General features: G+C 46.0%; 1 protein-coding gene across 8 annotated transcripts in view; it reads right to left on the minus strand.

Moving 5' to 3' along the window:
* Positions 1–294: 294 nt before the first annotated feature.
* KEL (Kell metallo-endopeptidase (Kell blood group)) overlaps positions 295–21,319 on the minus strand; it is a 38,239-nt gene continuing 17,214 nt past the window's right edge. For 5 of the 8 annotated variants that reach the window (XM_075903189.1, XM_075903172.1, XM_075903207.1 and 2 more), the window contains 8 exons: positions 19,770–19,868; positions 18,519–18,596; positions 17,910–18,013; positions 16,892–17,002; positions 11,183–11,250; positions 9,834–10,000; positions 9,465–9,560; positions 2,771–7,298 (listed from right to left, as the gene is read on the minus strand). In XM_075903189.1, the coding sequence (XP_075759304.1) occupies positions 7,122–7,298; positions 9,465–9,560; positions 9,834–10,000; positions 11,183–11,250; positions 16,892–17,002; positions 17,910–18,013; positions 18,519–18,596; positions 19,770–19,868 (900 nt within the window). In that variant the 3' untranslated portion in view covers positions 2,771–7,121. Of the gene's footprint in view, positions 1,259–2,770; positions 7,299–9,464; positions 9,561–9,833; positions 10,001–10,963; positions 11,251–16,891; positions 17,003–17,909; positions 18,014–18,518; positions 18,597–19,769; positions 19,869–21,319 lie in introns of those variants that run through there. The other 3 variants (XR_012896732.1, XR_012896731.1, XR_012896736.1) reach the window with 3 other exon arrangements.

The following is a 21,319-nucleotide window of genomic DNA, read 5'->3' on the forward strand; positions in this document are numbered from 1 at the left end:
AGGGAGGGGCAGACAGAGAAGCAGTGAAAGAGCAAAAGGGATGAGAGAATGGACAGGATGGAGGGGAGAAAGCGAAAGAGGTAGAGAGAGGAGAGCTTATGTCCCTCTCTCGGGTTGCAGGCTGGGGGCAAATGGAAGAAACCTTTGTGGCCTCGTCAACAGGGGAAGGCATGGAAATGATTGACATGGTGCAGAGCGAGGATGCACAAAGACTGAGGAATGCAGTGGTGAAGGATTTGCTATTGGATCTGGCCATCTCCCTGAATACAGGCAGCATCATGCTCTTTTTTTTATGCGTGACATAGAACCGGAAATCATTGCCATACTCATGGATGAAGACAATCTGAACATCTACCTGCGTTTCATGATTGCCTACTAGGCAGCAGTGTTTTCCCCCAATGCACACATCCCAGGGAACCTGTGACACCAAATGACAACAGCAGGCACCTTCCCGATCAGCCAGACCTGTCTCATCTTCCAACTCCCTTGAGAACAGCAATAAATCCTCAATCCAAAGCTTGTGTTGGTCTCTTAGAAACTGGACTTGCCCATCTCAGGATCTCCATCCTCTATTTCCACCTACTTTTTATGGCAGAACAGAGTATACATTTCTGGAAAAGAAATTACTGAATGACTTACATATTTCTTAACTAATATTCCAGAGAAAATGTTTTCCTCCTAATTAACAAGGTCTAAAAAGTCAAAATTATAAGAACCAGTTTAAATAATAAAAATAGGTTTGTTGGGGACATAAAAATCTTTTACAGGTTAATTTTAATAAGTCTTATATGTTTTCTATTGGTTATTCTGGTGGATTTTTTAAATAATTAGTTTCTCAAAGTCTATTAAATTATTTTACACATAATTTTAATAATCTGGAAAGATTTTAACAGCTGGGATTGTGCCAAATTTTACTGGCTGGGATGGGATTATTTATTTCTTCTTCTTCGTCTTCTATATCTTCTTCTTTTACATTAGAAATTCAGATTGTGTCCATCCCAAAAGAAACTACAGAGATAGGATAGCTAGAGAAAAGATGACATTATAACAGTCAACAGAGACTGAAGCTGAGCAATTGCAAAGGAAAAGGTTTTTAGATTATTCAAAAGTCCTTGTTTTTATTGAAATCCAGTGAATAATGAACATTTTGGATGAACGTTTTCTACTCCTTCAGCTGAGTTATGGAAGCTCACAATATAGGTATTATGAGATACCACAAGAAGTCCTCTGGGAAGACCATAAAAGCAGGCTGATCTTTCTAAAAGCAAACCCCAACCAGAAAAGAAAACATTACAAAAAATTAGGCTCGCTTTTTATAATGGTAAAGAATCAAAAAAGGAGACAAGCAACCCAAATATAGTGGAGTGAATCAAAATGAGCTGAATTATTCCCAGTATATATCACTCACAATTTATTAGGTCAGGTTATGGAAGGGAATAAATGCAAAGGAGTATTTTTCAGACAGTTTTGAGACAACTGAACTAGGAATTAACAGAACAAAACTGAACAAAGAGGAAAAGTTTGGGTGTGGAATCAATAAAAACTTTAAATGTGACCTGCAAGGGACAGTAACATTGGGCTTGTGCATTTTGTGAGGGACAAAAAAAAGGCCTGCCAAGATCTGTTAAGGTGGCATCCCACTAGCGAACCAGGACTCCAGAGCTAGATCCTGTACAGACACAGAACAAGAATAGCTGTCCCTGAATAACTCCGTGGTTAGTTAAGCAGTAAAATATTCACTTTCTTTTTCTTAATCTTAGAAATATCAGGAAAATAAGAGTCTTGCTTTTCCTGTTTAACTGAAGATCTTTCTTTGGAGACATGGATATGTAGATTCTGAGCTCTCACAGTCCATACTTGAAGGGCAAGATAAGTCCTATGGTCACACTGATTATTCAGGTATTTGACTTAAATAAAGGTTTAAAAAACAAAAGCACCACTGCCAACAACCAAACAAATAATTGAAGTGCACATAAAAATAAATCCCTCTTTCCATCTCAGTTAATAAGGCTTCATTTGCATGATTTCTCTGGAGTAATAATTTTCCCAGTTCTCTGGTAGTCTATATAGGCTTCCAAGAAAAGCATGTCTGACAAGACCTGAATTTCTAATATAAAAAACAAATAGAACAAAAAATACTTGGGAAAAAATGCCAACACTTTCAGAAGGCAAGCAAGCAAACAAAATAAAACAAAAACCCCATAAATGAATTTGTTTCTCATCGAAGTAATCTTAAATGTAATAATAGTAAATTGTTTCGAAAGGAGTCAGTGTGGTGCCGTGGATACCTTGGGTGAAATTCTGCTGTATTGATATTTTAAAAGAGTTTTAGCACTACTTTCAAGGGAGCCTGAGTTTCACCTATGGTTTATTCTCCCATCTCTGCCTTTGACCAGCTGTGTAATCTTGGTTAAGTCATTAGTGGCTGTGGATGTGTCTAGACTACACCTCTGTCCACAGACAGATGTAGATTAGGCATGTCAAAATTGCAATGAAGCAGGGATTTAAATATCCCACACCTCATTAGCATAAACATGGCCACCGCTTTTTTTCGAAACAGAGTTTTTTCAAGAAAACGGAAGTCTAGAAGTAGATCTGTCGAAAATAAACCCTTTTTCAACAGATCCTGCATTCCTCAAAAAATGAGGTTTACAGGATCTGTCGAAAAAGGGTTTATTTTTGACAGATCCGCATCTAGACTGCTGTTTTTTAAAAAAAACTCCATTTCGAAAAAAGTGGCGGCCATGTTTATGCGAAAGAGGTGCGGGATATTTAAATCCCTGCTTCATTAGCAATTTCAATGTGCCTAATCTGCCTCTCTGTCGACAGAGGGATGCAGTCTACACGTAGCCTGTGTGCCTAAGTTTCTTCATCGGTAAAATACAAATTATATTGAACCCTCTTTGTGATCAATACATGAAAATCACCAACTCATGTGCTATTATTATATCAAACTTCCAAGGAATACACATTTTGCAACCCTGAAAGCCTGAGAGCTAGAAAATAAAACTGATGAAAAAAAAATGAAACTCACCACTCTATTTTCATTCTCCCATACTGAGTGAACTTTAAAAATCAGTCAATCAGCAGTCACAGTAAACAATACATCTTAAAAACCTATTTCAGTTATATGTTTTCAGTCAAAAGTGTTATTAACAAGTAAGGGATATTTTATTCATGTACATTTTATGTGGCCTTTAATCAGTGAGAATGAAAAGTGGAATAGTCTTTCAAAAGAACTGCCCCTGAAGAATATACTGTGTTGGTCTACACAAGATGCTTGGGGTTTGCCAAGTTTAGTAAATTTTTGGTTTTTTGTTTTTAAAATTCAGGTTGGACCTCCTTGGTCTGGCACACTTGGGACCTGACCAATCCCAATCAAGGAAGTTTGCTGGACTGCGGTTGTGGGGAGGTCAATTCTGGGCCACCTTTGCCATCAGCCCTCCAGCCTGGCTATACGCCTAGCCCCAGCTGGTGTCCCCGGTCACTGGCTCTACTTCCAGCCCCCCGCCTCCAGCCCTGTTGGGCTGCCGGCTCCAGCTAGACTGCTGGATACCAGCCCTGTGGACAACGGCCCCAGCCCTTTCCCTGCTGCCAGATGCTGGCCCTATGGATGCTGGCTCCAGCTCCAGATAAGCTGCCAGATGCTGGCCCCACTGCCACTGGCCCTGGCCTCGAACAGGCAGCCAGATGCTGGCGCCATGGATGCCAGCCCCATGAGCCTCCCAGCCACCAACCCTCCTGCCTTTGAATTCCCAGCTGTCAGGGCTCTCTGGTCCAGGAACATCTGGTCCGTTGTCAGACCAGAGAGTCCAGATTTAGAGAGATCTAACATGTACAGATCTAATTATCAGGGCCTCCAAACTGATTGTTCCTAAAAACAGCCTGAAAACTTAGGAAAATTCTTAAATAACAGTTCTCTTGCTGCTCCTGAAATCTATATCTTTTGCTCTTTGACTCTGAAAAATTGCATTACAATATGATATGTGGTTATAAGGATACTATGTCACTAAAACATAACAGCAGCAAAACTCCCCTGAATAGCAAAAATTCCTGGAAAGCCAGAGATGGGAGAACCTCAACAGCTTGGTATTTGGAGAAACATTCTAAAATCTGGATGGTTAGCCTGACCCCTGGAGACTCCCAGAAACCCTGGAAACAATCTCCTCCTGTCCCACATCTCTCCCAAAACAGGCCCCCGCCTAACTTGGCATCCTTTTGTGAAAGGGAACAATACTTATCTATTGCCTCCATCTGGAGCAACTGGGGGCAATAGAAGAAATCTCTAAGGGTATGTCTACACTACCCTCCTACTTCGAACTAGAAGGGTAATGTAGGCATACCGCACTTGCAAATGAAGCCCGGGATTTGAATTTCCCGGGCTTCATTTGCATAAGCGGGGAGCCACCATTTTTAAAACCCTGCTGGTTCGAACCCCGTGCAGCGCGGCTACACGGGGTTCGAACTAGGTAGTTCGGACTAGGGTGCCTACTCCGAACTACCAGTACACCTCGTTCGAACTAGCGGGGTAGTGTAGACATACCCTTTCACCTTGGAGTGAGGCACCCAGGCCTGGGGAGGGAGGCATGGGGACAACTTCCCCTGGGCCCAGAAATTCAACAGGGCCTAAGGCTCTTGGCCACAACCACAACTGTGGCTGCAGCATCCAGAGTTCTGGGCCCTTTCAATTGCCACTCGAGTACCATGTGGTGCTCCCCAGAGCAGGGACAGCATGCTCCTGGCAGCTTGGCGGACTGACTTACAAGGGGAGGGAGAGGGTGGGCATGGCATGCTATTGGCAATACTGAGGGCTGGCTGCCCCAGCCCCACTTCTTCCAGGAGTGCTGAGCTGTCTCCCCGCACCCCCAGCTTGCCCAGAGGCCCAGCAAGTCTGCCGGACCCCTGGACCTATAACACCAACCCACATCTCATTGTTTCCTGACTGTGCATGCGCACTACTGGGTTATTCCCCATTCTGAAATCTAAAATTTTGCTTATACTCTACTCTCCCCACAGCCCATCAACATCTCACCCCAAGCTCCTCATTCATTAACCTCCAGGACCTTCTAGGCCACTCACCAGTGTTCTCTCCCCTCCTCAGGGTTTCACTCCTATCCCAGGCCAGGGAGGGATGTTAAATTTCATTGATTCAGCTAATCAAGTAGTCGATGGAATTTCCATTAAATACTCGACTAGTCAATAAGGGGGAAAACTGCAGAGCATGGTTAGCTCCTGGCCACAGGGCTAAACCCGCTCTGGATCTCTCTTTTAAATGTAATAAGAGCCACTAGGCTCCTACTACACTTAAAAGGCAGAGGCGCAGTGGGCAACCCGGTGTGAACCGGGACAGCTGATTCTCAGTTCATGCCCAGTCTCCTGCTGCACCTCTGCCTCTCCTGCCACCTACAGAGATGGTGCTGGGAGGAACCGGTTTTTAAGCCAGCTACCCTCAGCATGAGCTCCTGTCTCCCCCTTCCTGACTCTGACCGAGGCAAGGGGGAGGGAAGCAGGTAGTCACTCAACTACCCAATAAGCCTATGCTACTCGACTAGTTGCTTACTTCCCTACTCCTAACCTTGGCTGGTGGCTGCTCATCAGTTCCTCTCACCTGGTGGTTAGTGGGGACCTGTGTGAAGCCTCATTTTCACACTTACATACCTGGGGACCCCTCCAAGAAAAAGAACATTCTCACTCATCTCTCTCCAACCCATTTTTCATTCTTTTTCTTCTTCCTCCTCTTCCCGTGTTATAAGTATTAGGAAGTAAATGAAAATAAAAATCAGGTAACTTGATAGAAGCAAAGGGTTGGGCTATGGGAGGGGTGAAGGGGTCAGGCTCTGGGAAGAAGTCAGGATGAAGGGAGCAAGCTTTGGCCTGGGTGAAGGATGCGGGAGAGTGTTAGGGGGGTAGTGCTTACCTTGGGTGTCCCCCAAAGCAACCAGCACACCGCTCTGACAGTGGCTCCTAGATGGAGGGGGGGAAGAGCAGGTTCCACTGTGCACTGCTGCCTGCAGGCACCACCCCCATAGTTCCCATTGGTTGCAGTTCCCAGCAATGTGCCAGAGAGCTACACCATCTGGCAGTCCCTCATAGCCTCATGACTGTATGGTCCTGGTGCAACCGCACTACTTGCACAACTGTAGCTACATCACTGCCTCCTGAGATTGCACTCCCTGTCCTGCCCATGCATTGCTTCCCCCATTCCTCTTCTCTAAGGGGTTCCCCTGTTCCAGCCTTTCTTCTCCCTCAGTCACTGCATGCTCTTGCTTTGAGGGAGGAAAAACTTGATCATAGCTGATCTTGTTGCTACAGAAGCCAGTAAGGGGGCGCAGGTAAGACAGAGGAGAGGCAGCTGCTGCATCAAAGGCGTGGTAGCTAGGGTTTGATCAAAAGCCCAGTGAAGTTAATGGGACAGAGCTTTCCGTTCAAGTTGGCACTGGATCAGGCTGCTAGTAGTCAGCGGTGAGAATAACAATGGAGTAGGGCTGGCGGGGGCGTGGAGGGACCCAAACAGGGCAAATCTAAGTTAATTCACAGAACATAAACCTTCCCACTCATATTGTCAGCATTAGGACAGGTGTACAATAACATATCTAAGTGGAGTTTTTAGCAGAACACATTAATTAAATGTCTCACCTTCCCATCAGGAAACAGTAGGCAATGAATCTCTCCCACCATTTACTTTCAGAGTCAGAGATCTGGGTTCTTCTATCCCTGGTGGTCCAGGGTGAGAGGTGGCATGGAGATTTATGAGATTTTCCTCAGAGTTGTTAATGGTTGCAGCCAATCTTCCAACGTTGCAAGCTTGTGTTCTCACTTCCACTTCCCGCGCTCTGACATTTTGCTTAATTGGGGCAGGGCATGGGAGCAGTTGTGGAGTTGCATACACTGTACAGGCTGCTATGTATAGCTCCTTTTCCCTCCTGCTACCTGGATTGGAACATTTGGCCATCATGATCTTCTGGTAGGAGGAAAGGTTGAGAAGAAGGGATGGGCAGGAAGGGGTCAGGTTCCAGCATGTCTCTGTGTAAGAGCAGATCATTCTTCAGCAGGGATGATTTCTCCAGCTCCACTCTTCATACCTCTGCCTGTCTCCCTCTCCCTCTCCTCCTCCATGTTAATTACCAGATGTGGCACTTGCTGGCTGGATTCATTGATGCTGAGCTGGAGCAGTGGAAGTGCCTGGCAAAGTCCTGGCTGTTGCTGAGGGGACCGCGGACACGGAGTGGTAGGGGGCTGTGCAGGTCCCTGTGCAGGAAAGCACGCAGTCTCTCACGGCTCTGGTGACCACACATCCCCTGGCAGGAAACAAAACAAGCATGTCAGCATCTAAGAAAGATCCCAAAGGCTCACTTGCCCCACAGGCCTTCACTAGGCTCTGCAGGGTTCCAGCTTATCATTTTTCCTGGGCAACGTGAGATGAGGGGACAGAGGAGATACAGAAATATGCTGGGCAAGTGTGCCAGAAGAGAGGATGACACTCAGAACTACACCTTCTTCCCTTCACTATTTCTATACTGTTATTTCCTAGTGCCTGGGGAGGCGAAGAGCTCCATCCATACCCATCTGTTCTGTACTCTTCACTATGGGTATGTCTACACTACAGCATTATTTCGAAATATCTAATTTTGAAATAGTTAATTCGAAATAGCTTATTTTGAAATAATGTGTCTACACACAAAATGCATTTCGAAATAGCGTTTTTCTATTTTGAAATAGCGCGTCCACACTGAGTGGACAATGAATCGCATTTAAGGCTGGTTGGAACCAGTTCCATTAGGGCATCAGGTCATAAGTTACCTTGTGGCCAAAGTGGCCAGCAGGGCACCCTGGAAAGGGCTGGGGGCCCCCTATTTCGAAATAAGCATCTACACAGCATTTATTTTGAAATAGCAATTTTGAAATAGGCACTATTCCTCGTGGAATGAGGTTTACCAATTTCGAAATAAGCGCTCCACTATTTCGAATTAATTTAGAAATTACGGAATGGCTGTGTATACACTAGAAAAGTTATTTCAAAATAACTGCTGTTATTTTGAAATAACTTTGCTGTGTAGATGTACCCTATATTATTTCAGTGTGTTGATTTAATCACAGTCCCAACAAGGCAGAATTTATGCTGGCTTGCAGGAGAAGCATCCATAGAGCAGGCAGTGCTGTGAATATGCCATTCTTTGGAGAGGAATGTCCAGCCTTTAGTTGGGTGGTTTGCAGGGTCTGGTTCATACTGAACTCATCATTGTTACTGGAAGACCAGTTGCTCACTCTGGTTAATCCAGCCAGCATTCACTGACAGCTGGTCCCACCTCTCTTCTCTACTGCAGACTTTAACAGAGTGACTAAAACTTTTGTAGCCTCAGGACTAGATCACCTTCTTTGGTATTGTTCTCAGGGCTACCCTCAATAAGCATCCTTAAGCTCCAGCTAGTGTGAAATACAGTGTTTCCTGAACCTCCACGAGAACATGACACCAGTGATCTGTGAAGTGCATTTCACTTGAAGCTCAAGAGTTTGTTTATATATAAGCTCTAAATTTGTTAAGAGCTGGGTACCTAAAACTCACTCACTCACTCCATCCATCCATCTACTTGACCCCAGCATCACCAAAATAGTTGATCAGCTCTCTTCCTAACGCCCATTATGGTGGTTGTGCTGGATCACTCTTATTGTCTTTTCCTTCCTGCAAACCTAAATTTCTTGCTTACTCGTCTCAGGTAAGTATATTATCTTCTGATGGGTACGTTAAATATCTTTTTTTTTATCATCATCAGTCATCATAACCAAGGATGCTGAGACACTCCAGGGGCTGCTGCCTTAGGGTGTGTCTAGACTACCTAGTTTTGTCGACAAAAGTGGACTTTTGTCGACAAAACTATACCAGCGTCTACACTACCGCTGAGTTCTGTCGACATAACGTTCTGTCGACATAGCGTTTTGTCAACGCTGGTAAACCTCATTTTACGAGGCATAACACCTTCTGTCGACAGAACTCTGTTGACAGAAGGTGTTATTGCCTGTAACACTGCGTCCAGACTACGGAGTTCTGTCGACAAAGCAGCTTGCTTTGTCGACAGAACTCAATGTGTCTGGACACTCTTTGTCGACGGAAGTTTTGTCGACAGTATCTGTCGACAAAACTTCCGTCGACAAAACGCGGTAGTCTAGACGTACCCTTAGATAAACCTGGAATGATGGACAGTAGATAGATTTTGTTGTGCTTGGTCCCTCTGACAGTCTATTGCATCGGAGCCCAGTGTAAGGTATATGTCTTCACTCAGGCCTTTGATCAGCATTTAGGGAGCAGCACTGTGAAGGGGTGAAAGATGAGGAGATAGGGAAATGGGGATGATCAGACACAACAACCAGAGAGAGAGAAGAGAGAGAGTGAATGAAAGGAAGAGACATTAAAAGGTTAGGTGGGCTGTCAGAGACAAGATGAACAAAATTAGCGAGGAGTTCATTACATGGGCAAAGCTGATATAGAAGAGCTGATGGTTTGAGAGTCCACTCCTGGGTAAATTCCGCTCCCATTTGTGCTTTTTCAGCCAGTTCTTATAGGCCTGTGGGAAAAGAGAGAGAGAGAAATTAAAATTGAAAAAAAATCTCGGGGGCTACGTCTACACTGGCAGCTTCTTGCATAAGAACTCTTTTGTGTGGGGAGCCCAGGACTGGAATAGCAGGGGCTGCAGGGCAGAGCTGAGGGGCACAGGCAGGGCTGTGAGGGGAGCCCAGGGCTGGGATAGCAGGGATGGGGGGAGATGCAGGGCAGGATTGAGGGGCATGGCAGTGTTGTGTGAAACCACAAGACTAGAACAGCAGATATCTTGTGATACCTGGTAAGCGATGGCGACTCCCCCTATGTCAGCTGCATTCTCCAGCAGAGTGAAAGTGCCATTGACTCTCAGGCCCTGAAGAGAGTAGCCTTCATACTGGTCCACCAGGCAGTCTATACCTTGCACTAATGCTTCCCTGTTGCATCTAGGACAGCTCTCAGGTACCACTGTGGAAAACAAGGAAATCCAGGAAGGTAAACCCAATACCAGGAGATTCTATCATTGCTCTTGTTAGTAATGAACGTGGTCTGGGATTGAGTCTTTTGTAATTAAAAAACCTGCCTGTGCACTATACATGTAAATAGGGAGGAGGGCCTGGAAGAGCTCCCCTAAATTTTCCAGAGGGAACACAGGCCTGTGACAGTGAATAGAGGGAATAGACTGTATTACATGTTACCAGCAATGGTTCTGGGGTACTGGCACAATTTTTTATAGCTGGGATACTGAAAGTGGAAACTGTGTGTTTGATATTATTATTGTAAGCCAGGGATAGCTGCTGCACCCCCAGGACCAATGTTCCCTCTAATCTTTTTTATTTGTGTTTCATGTATATTTCATTTCATCCATATGTGGAACAAATCTTACTATATATTTTAGAAACGTGTGTCTGTCTGTGAGTCCATTTGTTCAAGTACTCCCCCAAAACAGTCAGAGTTAGGACCACCAAATTTGGTATCCAGCTTCCTCTTATCATAACTTAAAGCAAGGGCAGGGTTTGGTTGTGTCAGGACAATGGGATATACCTGGAATGTGACTGTTTCTTAAAAAACGGAAAGGCAGGGGTCTGGTAGAAACAACAGTTATATTGCAGAATGACCATGGGGGTGGGGTAGCAAGGGGACTGGAACAGCTATAATCCCACTGGGGCAGCAGTGGTAAAGGGGGGAGAAAGGGACAGCTATCTACTATATAATTCAGAGTGTTTGTCTGTTTGTATATCTGTTTGAAGTCTTTTCCCATCTGTGCCCACTGCAGTTGTATCAGCCATAGACAGGCACTTCTCAACTGGCCCCAAGCTTCTGCGGTGAGAAAGGGCTGGGGCTGTCCTCTCTCCCTGGGGAAACCTGCATATTGAACCATTCATTCCCAGCTGCATCACAGAACAGTGATTTAAATGAAGAAAAACAAACCTTAAGGACCCGAGCAACGCCAGATAAAATCTTCTAAATTTCATGTTCACTGAGGCATGTGCAATTTTGCCCACCAGTAGAAACATAAAATCCAGCTGTGGATGCACTGCTAATCAGCTGAGTGGCAGTGGAATCTCTCCTAAGTGTCTGTAGAAGCGCACAGGAAACACTGTCCAGCACCTCTACCTCCAGCACCCCTGAATGGTTCACAGTACGCACCATAATCATAGAACACGTGAAGCAGCTCATGTGCCATGATGACTCCCAACGCTCCAAAGTTCACAGCACTGAAAAGCACAAAATGAAAAGTGTGATCAGCGGCTAAGCCTGCAGGAGATTGGGGAAGCCAGGGTTTGTCTATACAGCCCTGCTCTGTCAAGTGTGATTCTACTCTGCCAAGTGACAGTGTAAAACCAGTGCCAGGGGCTGCATCTTATCCTGTCTGTTACTCCAGAGCCACTTATTCAGTAAATGTGCAAGAAAAAGTATGATCCTTCTCTCAGTCAGAACTATAAATCCCGCACAGCTATTCTTACACAGCAATTAAACACTCACAGCTGGCCTGGGTCAGCTGACATGGGGGGGGAGGGTCTCTGGAGAACTGCAATTTTTTTCTATAGACTTAGGTTTGGGCTTGGGTTGAAGATGAAGCTCTGGGAGAGGCCCCAGCCTGAATCTGAATGTCTACCTAACAAATTTTAGTGCTACAACCTGAGTCGACTGACCTGAGCTAACCACAGCCATTCCGTAATGATAGGGCTGGATGAGGTCCCAGGAGGTCATGTCGTGCAACATCTTCCTCAAAGCAGGACCAACCCCAACTAAATCATCCCATTCAGGGCTTTGTCAGGCCCAGCCTTCCAAACCTTCAGGGATGGAGATTCCACCCCCTCCCTAGGGAACCCATTCCAGTGCTTCACCTTCCTCCAAGGGAAATAGTTTTCCTAATATCCAACCTAGAACTTGAGATCATTGCTTCTTGTTCTGCCATTTGTCGCCACTGAGAACAGCCGGGCTCCATCCTCTTTGGAACCTCACACTTCAAGTAGTTGAAGGCTGCTATCAAATCCCCCCTCATTCTTCTCATCTGTAAACTAAATAAACCCGGTTCCCTCAGCCTTTTCTCATAAGTCATGTGCTCCAGACCCCTAATAATTCTTGTTGCCCTCTGCTGGACTCGCTTCAATACGTCCACATCCTTTCTGTAGAGGGAGACTCAAAACTGGATGCAGCATTCCAGATGGGACCTCACCAGTGCTGAATAAAGGGAAATAATCACTTCCCTAGATCTGCTGGCAATGCTCTTACTAAAGCAGCCCAATATGCCTTTAGCCTTCCTGGCTACAAGGGTGCACTGTTGACTCATATCCAGTTTCCTGTTCACTGTAATTCCCAAGTGCTTCTCTGCCAAACTGCTGCTTAGTCAGTCGGGCCCAGCCTATAGCGATGCAGGGGAATCTTCTGCCCTAAGGTCAGGATTCTGCACTCGTCTTTGTTGAACTTCAGATTTCTTTTAACCCAATCCTCCAATTTGTCTAGGTCACTCTGAACCCTATCTCTACACTCCAGCGTGTTTACCTCTCTCTCCAGTTTAGTGTCATCTACGAACTTGCGCAGCCTGAGTCAGCTGACCCAGGCCAGTCACAGACATGCCACAAATTTTTTTATTCTGATATAGACATATCCTGAGAGTCAAGCTGAATTCTTTCTAGCTCATACACTTTCATCATTAATAAAGATTCTGCAAATCAATTTCTGCTCTCATTAATTCCTGTGAAATCCTAGTTTTCTTATGTTATGCCAAGTTAGTGACAACTGTGCAACTCCACACTGTGCTGAAGAGTTGCACAAATGGTAACTGAGAGGAAATACAGGTGAACAATTGCAATTGCAATGGGAGGTTTATTAATAAGTCCGCTAATGATGCACAAGACAGAAAGTAACCTAATCAGGGGTTTCATTGGAAACTCCACCCACAAACCAAATTCCATCCATGTGAAACACCAAAATGAGTCCACTGACAGTCAAATTTATACACTATGATCATCTCTTTCCTTTCTTATCTGCACTGATCAAAAATTAAAAGCAAGGTACATTGATAAGTACTAGAGTTCAGAATTAATATGTCACTGAAATGAATAGGAGTGACTCACATCTATTGCTTTAAGAGTTCTACAGACTTAGTAGACATCACTGCACTGATCATACCCAGTTCACATTGTAAAGGTTATCTGCCTTTGCAACTCGCTAATTTGCTGGCTATTCTGAAAAATCAAAACTAACTTTTGTTTCAGGGTTGACCAAAACTGAAATATTTAATTGTTTTGGCAAACTTGAAAAATATTGCATTTTGCATTTATGAAATGTTCTGTTTTTGAGTTTTTTACAAGTTTATGAAATTAAAGAATTAAATGAAATTAAAGAAAATTTCAAAATGAAAAGCCATTTATAACTGAAAAAATCAAAACTTTGCATTTAAAACTGTAAAACCATAAATGCTTTGATGTGTTTTTTTTATTATTTATTTATTGCAACTTAAACAATTTGGGGAATTCAAAATGAATTTGTAAAATGTTTTGGTCAACCCCAAACTGTAGTCTTAGAAAAGATCCCTGGATGTCTGACTCCTGAATCCAATGCTCTGTTGGCTCTGCTGGATTAACAGTGGTAACACACTTATTTTCATCACAGTGAATTTAGTCAGCTGAATACAGGGGACAGATCTATTGATTCAGAAGTGACTCGCTCATTAAAAAGCACATAGAAGTATATTTGTCTTGCCATTATTCACTTCAATTGTGCCCCAAGTTTTAGGAGTGATCAAGGCACCTGGGGTGCCTAATAAGAATGATTATGTTGATTAAACCACCTGATTAATTTAAACTCATATTATATCCCCGTGTAAGTTCCTATCTTTGTACTATGGAAATATAATGAGTTTGGTATTATTCTCTCTGTATAAACCTTTCTCCAGGAGAAAAAATGGACATCCAGCAATGTTTTATAATGATCTGCCACTCAATGACAACTGGTTGCTCAACAGAGGTGCTCTTATCCTAAGAGAATTGTACTGTTGGATGGTTCACAGGAAAGCACACACACCTCATGATGCAGAAAATGGTTGCTTAGTAGAGGTGGTATTTTTATGAAGAGGGAGCAGAGTTTTCTTGGATCCATTTAAAGACACCTTTGGACCATAGATTGCCTAATAAGGCTGCTCTCATGTTTCACAGGATTTATTCTTGGAACCAGGGCCGCCAACAAGTGTGGGGGGGGGGGGGGGGGGGAGGGGGGGGGGGGCGGGAGAAAGGGAGCAGTTGCCACAGGGCCCTTTTCCCGGGGCCTTTCTATTTAAAAGGGCCTGGGGCTTTGGTCCACCACCACTGCTGCTATTGTAGCAGCAGTGGTAGTGGCCAGAGGCCCAGGCCCTTTAAATCACCACGGAAGCCTGCATAGTGTAGTCGAAGGCAGCACTGAGGACTGGCTGGGGGAACTGTCCCTACCCCCACCCCTTCTATCAGAGACTACATCTCTTGCTGGGAGAGGGAGTCTGCTGCTAAGCTCCACCCCCCACCACTGCCCAGGGCATGGCAAAATCTGTTGCTAGCCCTGTTTGGAAGATAGAAAATTATATAACCCCATCTTTGAATGAGTCAAAATAGAGGTGGGCTCAGGAACAACGTTCCCTCTAAGCTGTGCACCTGTGCAGCCGTGCACTAAAAAATGTAGGTCCACCCACGTCATTTTAAGAGTGAAGCAGCAGCACTCACCACTCACCTTCCTGCTGGAACAGAAGGTGAGTGGCGACGGTGACAGCCAGTGGCCTGGTGGGTCTGGCTGCAGGCGGTTGCCCTTTTGCTCTGCCTGGAGCCAGGGCACAGGAGGTGAGGCTGTTCCAGTGAGACTGCCCCAGCTGGAATGGGCCTCATGTGGCTGCTGCTTTACTCCAGCTGGAGCTGGAGCCGGGGGCCACCCACGGTGCTATTTTTAGTACCGAGATCCCACAAGGACCAGGACTGTGGTACTGAAAATAGCACCATGGGCAGCCTCTGCCACAGTCCCAGCATGCGGTCCCACTCTGGAAACAGCTGGGGCCATGGTTGTGGGGGGTTCTGCGACTGGGACCACAGTACTAAAAATAACACCATTGCCCTGGCCCCTGAAGCCCCTGCAAACTGCTTTCCACATCAAAGGTAGAAAGTTAGGGAAGGGGCAGGGAAAGAACTAAGGGGAAGGTGGGTGAAGAGAGGAAGGGGCTTGTGCTGTGGAGGCCAGGGCAGGACAAGAAAAGGGAAATCACCAAGGGGCAGGGTAGAGGAGAGACAAATGCCAGGGAGCCAAGAAGAGACCATCAGGAAAAGGGCAGGAGGGGGGTACAGGAGGGAAGGTTTCATTGGGGGTGTGAGAAGGGAGGGGACAGGGTGATGCTGAGGGAAGGGAGGATCAATGTGGACATGAGAGAGGAAGAGGACAGGGGAGGAGTGGGTGCCAGGAGAAGAGGGTTTGAAAGGAGAGTGGGCATGAGAAAGGCAGGGGATGAAGCAAGTCGTATGTGAGGACACAGAAGGATATGAGGGGAACTGGGGCAGAGGGTGACGAGGGGGTGGGCACAAGGGAGAAAGAAGGCAAGGCAAGCCAAGGCAGTGAGGGAAGGAGAAGGCATCAGGAAGATGCAGGGGTAAGGGAAATTACAGGTGCCAGGGGATTGTAGAGGTGAAGCAGAAGGGCAGACATGGGGATGGGAGGGATGGGCAGGTGAGTAGAGGGAGTGTTAGGAGAGGGGATGTAAGGGTAGCTACAGATGATCAGAGTGGGGCTAAAGGAGACATGGGCACAGGAGGAGGAAAAGGGTAGGTGCAGGGGTCAAGAAGGATGGGGAGGAAGACAGGTCCCCAAAGGGCTGAGGGGAGTGACAAGGGCAGGAGCCAGGATAGCAGAGAAGGGTGAGGGGTGGGGAGGAGTAGGCACCAGGGGAGCAGATGGAGGGAGGGGAGGGTGGGAGACATGGCAGTGGAGGGAAAAGGGAGAGGTTTATAAGATATTTATTAATAACTTGGGTGACACAATGGGAGGGTGTCTAGACTACACCTCTCTATCGACAGAGAGATGTAGATTAGGCATGTCGAAATTGCTAATGAAGCAGGGATTTAAATATCCCGTGCATCATTAGCATAAACACGGCCACAGCTTTTTTTGAAATGGAGTTTTTTCGAAAAAAATGGTAGTCTAGACGCAGATCTGTAGAAAATAAAGCCTTTTTCGACAGATCCTGTAAACCTCATTTTTTGAGGACTATAGGATCTGTCGAAAAAGGGTTTATTTTCGACAGATCCGCGTCTAGACTGCTGTTTTTTCCGAAAAAAACTCCATTTAGAAAAAAAGCAGCAGCCAAGTTTATGCTAATGAGGCACGGGATATGTAAATCCCGGCTTCATTAGCAATTTTGGCGTGCTTGATTTGCATTCTTCTGTCAACAGAGGGATTCAGTCTAGATGTAGCCTGGCACACACTGAACATGACCTCAATACTAGTGCACAAGACAAAACTCACTCCATTCATGGGTGGAAAATCTAGAGGGAACGCTGCTCAGGAACTGTTTTCTTTGTAGCCTGTATTGATGAGCCTCATGTCTTTTTTCCTTGTGCTCCATTACATGGTGTCTGCGAGAGCCAGGAAAATTGCCAGCCCAAGTCTATGGGTAAGAGCCTTAGGCGGCTCAGTGACAGAAGAGAGATGGCTTATCTCAGTCATACATGGAAAGGACTTAGGCTTTGAGTTTGCTTTCAATGAAGCTTGTGGCCAATTTCCCACTGACTTAAGTCAGAGCAGGCCCCCACTCTCTCCCCTTATTCAGTGAGCTAGGGTGCTGGAAACCCAGCATGCCAAAGGAGCAAGGTTCATACTGGTGGCATTGCAGCTCCTCAGTACCTTGGGAACTCGGTGTGGAAGAACGGGCTGCGGAACATTCCTGCAGGGAAGACCACGGCATGGTGCCTCAGCGAGTAGTAGGAATCTACAGACCAAGGGGAGACCTCCCAACTAGAAGCAAAAAACAAAGGAGAGAGAACATCTGCTATCAAAAGCTTGGGAACTTCTGATCTCTCTCCCTGCAGGGTCTATGTGGGAATTGCGGTGACACAGAGAAAGGACTCCCCAGGGCAATCCCATACAGAGAAAAGACAGAGCTGGAGGCTCACATGATTCAGATGTTTGTGTGCTCTGCCTTTATTTTTATTTATTAGGCACTTCTCACTGTCCTTAAAAATATTCATGGGTGTACCTTTCCCACAATGCTATCAGATAGGCCAGTGCTAATAGCCTCATTTTACAGAATGGCTAAGAGACTTGCCTGAGGTCACAGAGGCAGTATGTGGCAGAAGAGGGAAATGAACCCAGATTGTCTAACTTTCTGTTCAGTGTACAAGAGCAACCTTCCCTCCACTGTCTTGGCTCACTCCCATGTGATATCTCAAATCCTCTTGTTTTTGTGGTATCTTCTGTATCCTATCAACTGTGCCTGTACACCCTTTGCACTGCCTTTATACATCCTCTAACCCCGTGGTCACCAACCAGTAGATCGCGATCTACCGGTAGATCTCGGAGGCTCTAAGAGTAGCTCTTGAGCCCTCTCTGAACTGTGCGCCTGCACAGTACATTTACATTAGATTTCCTCATTTGAGGAGCAGCTACTCACCGAGCAACAGCACAGGTGAGTAGCTGTGAGAAATGGTGGGATTTTTTTTTTAAGTAGCAGTATAAGGATTGGGGATAGCAAGTGATAGAGAGGAGGAGAAGAGAGAGGGCGGGGCTTCAAGGAAGGGACGGGGCGGTAGATCTTGTCTTGGTCTGTCATTTAAAAAGTGATCTTGGGTGTAAAAAGGTTGGAGACCACTGCTCTAACCAGTCTACCACACATCATTTCCACCATCAGTTGGCCAGCACATACTTATCCTGCAGGTGCGGATGAAGGAGCCTCAGAGAGAAATTTTCCTTCATAGCCTTCAGGCAGGCCACCACATTGAGCAGAAAGGTATTGTCGTGTATCTCCAGCTGAGGAAAGAGAGAGGCAATATGAGTGAGTCTGAAAGGCCACAGAAGTGAGACAGAGCAAGAGAGAGATGAGAATCAGAGAGCGGGTGGGGTGGATCAAAAGAAACAACAGCAAACATGAAAACCGGTTTAATCAAAAACCAAACATTAAATATTCTTTCTTTGCTCTCCCAACCCCCTAAATAGCCATCTGAAGATGTGCAAAAGGACTATGGGAGATATTATCACAGGCAAAACAGAAATGCCATCCTCAGGGATGAACTGTGCCCCTCCCCCCAATTTCCCCCTTTCCAACAGGAGGAAGAGTAGACAAAGTTGCAGGAGCATTAGCTGGACCTCCCAGCTTCTCCAGACCCAGCCTCTCTTGAAACAAAACACTGGAGGGAAAGGAGAATGCATGCTGGGTGTATGGAACATACTCTGCTCCCTTCCCCCCAGGTGTCCTTGGGTACAGAACAGACATATTGCCAATAACAAGATAGTCATGTCTGTTTGTATAACTCACATCCTGGAATTCCTGGTCCATCTCAGCAGTTTGGAGAATACTGTTTGGATAGCCAATTTCCACCTGAAGCTCAGAAACCTTAAATTGTTAAAATAAAATAAAGTAAAATAAAAGATACCTAATCAAGAGGATTCCTTACATGTTGAATGTCCCTATAATGTGTTTCAGGGCAGGGTAAGTAGGACTTACAAATGAGATTGGTAAAAAAAAAAATAGAAGTCCTATTTGACTCCTCAGGTAACACATCTCTCCTTATTCCTCTCCTTTCCCAAGTCAGTTGCCCTAAGGCCAAAAGCAGCCCTGCTCTTGTGAAGCCAGTGGAGTTGCAGCTGCTTACACCAGGGCAACTTTGTGGTTTTATATCTCTTGTAGGTGCTCATATATGTTTGCATGTATGCAGCTGTGGGGTTACTTGCAAGCCATGTAACTTTTATGTAATGTTTCAAGTTTTGCACTTTCTTGCAAGCTTTGTAACTTCCAGCTATTGCTTGTACAATCTTTACGCTCTGTAACATTCCATCTTGTGACAAGGGAGTGCATGGGTGTGTGTAAGTGGTGTGAATAGGGTTTGTAAGTGGTGTGAATAGGGTAATGTCTGTGCCTTTGTGGAGAGGAGCCATGAGGCTGCAGAGAGGAGCCAGGGTCTAGGTGGGGACTGATATAATTTTTGCTTGCACTTAAGAAAGGCAAGAAATGGAGATGCCATGAAAATGAAGAGAAGGAATTTAAAAGCATGAAGAAAATGAGATCTGGGTGGGCATCTTGATGATGGACAGAGAAGAACTCAATGTACATGATGGGGCCACTCAGATCAATATAGAGAAGAGAGCATGGAGACCATGGGACATATGATCAGCTCGCCGGCCTGGATTTGTGACTGCAGGCAGAGACATGAGACCCTCATGCTTAGCCTCTTTTGCTATCTCTGTGCAACTCGTCACTTGTGTAAGTGTATGTGCATGTGTTAAGGAGTTCCATTCCCTTTTCTCTTGATCCCATAGCAGCATTGAATAAATCAGTATAAGTGTAGGTCTCCAGTGAAATCTGGCAACAAGTTTATGACCATGTGGATATGACGGAATATAAGTATACATCTAGAATTGTTAAGTAGATATATAAAAGTGTCAATGTAGGATCATGTGCATGACCAGGCATGTCAAAATATGTTTAGGTGCAGACGCCCTCCCCCCCACCTTCTCCAGGGGCTTCTGGGATATAAAGGCCCCTGTGACCTGTGTCTTCCACACATACCTTGTCTTTGACTTCCTGTCGAGTCTGCTCATCCATCCATTCCACCTGATCCAGACGACTGTGGAGTGCATCTCGCACCTCAGAGAACATCCTCTCAGCCTGCCAAAGGGAAAGAGAGACACAGTCAGGGCTACAGAAAAGCAGCTGCTTTGTAGGAAATGCCATGAAAGGGGAGCAATCAGGGCACATGGTCATTCAGTCCTGGGTTACCCGCTCTCTATGTTCAGAAAATGGAGTCACAGCCCAGCCCTGGTGAGGATCTCTCTTTCCAGGGAGTAAGAAGGGAATTCATTCTTCACGTCCTTTCCACCATGCCATGTCCCTATACACTGCTTCCTCAACAGATCCCTAGCCCTCCCTTGTTCTGTCTCTCTATACCAATGGTCACCAACCGGTAGATCGGGATTTACTGGTAGACCATGGGTGATCCTGACAGGTTTGGCCAAGAGGCGATCAAGTGCTGGCACTTCAGCTGCCCCTCTCCCTGCTGCTGTGCACCTCCTGCCCTTTGCCTTGGAGCTGTCCCCCCCCCCCCCCCCCCACACACACACACTCAGGAGCCTCCTGTTTGCTGTGCAGGGGAGGGAGAAGCGGGTGCTGATGTCAAGGTGCCCCCTCTCCACGCTGCATACTATCTCTACAGAGCAAGGTGGGGGCACAACAGGATTTGGGAGGGAGTTTGCTGGCTGCTTCTGGGAGTGATGCAGGGCTAGGGCAGGGGTGAGCCTGCCTTAACCCCACTGCACCACCACCCAGGAGCCACCTGAGGTAAACAGTGCCCAGCTGGTGCCCACATCCCTAAATCCTATCGCAGGCATGAACCCCTCCTGCTCCCCAGATCTCTGCCCTAGGCCTGAGCACCCCCCTACATCCTAACACCATCCTAGAGCCTGCACCTACAACCCTCTCTGGCACCCAAACTGCCTGCCCCAAGCTCAGCTCAGAGCCTCTCTCACATTCCAAATCCCTTAATCCAAGACCAGAGCCTGCACCCCAACCCGCTGTCCCTGTCTGGTGAAAGCGAGGGAAGTTGGGAGAAGGAGGGAGGGAGGATGGAGTGAGCAGGGGTGGGCCTTGGAGAAGAGGCACAAAGGAGGGAGGGCAAAAGTATTTGGGTTTGAGGTAGATCCTGGATTGCACTTCAGTTCAAAGAGTGATCTTGTGCTTAAAAAGGTTGGAGACCACTGCTCTTCCACGAGGCATAAGGCAGCAGTTGACAAAGGCTTCCCCTGTTGACCGATCCGCGTCTTAACTCGCGCGCTGGGCCAACGATCAGCTGAGCTGGCACAGCGCAATGGCCATTTTTATTTTAATGAAGCCGAGGATATTTAAATCCCCACTTAATTGACTATGTCGGGTAGCCTATTTTACATGCCTCTGTTGGCAGAGGCATGTAGTCTAGACATACCATTTGATGTGTAGACATACCCCTACTCTGCAGTCTTTGTCTCTGCTTGAATTAAAGAAGAATTCACCATGCACATCCATTTAGTTTGCCTTCTAGTATACAATCTGACCCTCCTCTCTGCTGGTGGTGTCTGAGGGGGGAT

Source organism: Pelodiscus sinensis, chromosome 1 (genome assembly GCF_049634645.1).
Source record: "Pelodiscus sinensis isolate JC-2024 chromosome 1, ASM4963464v1, whole genome shotgun sequence".
Classification (NCBI taxonomy): Eukaryota; Metazoa; Chordata; order Testudines; family Trionychidae; genus Pelodiscus; species Pelodiscus sinensis.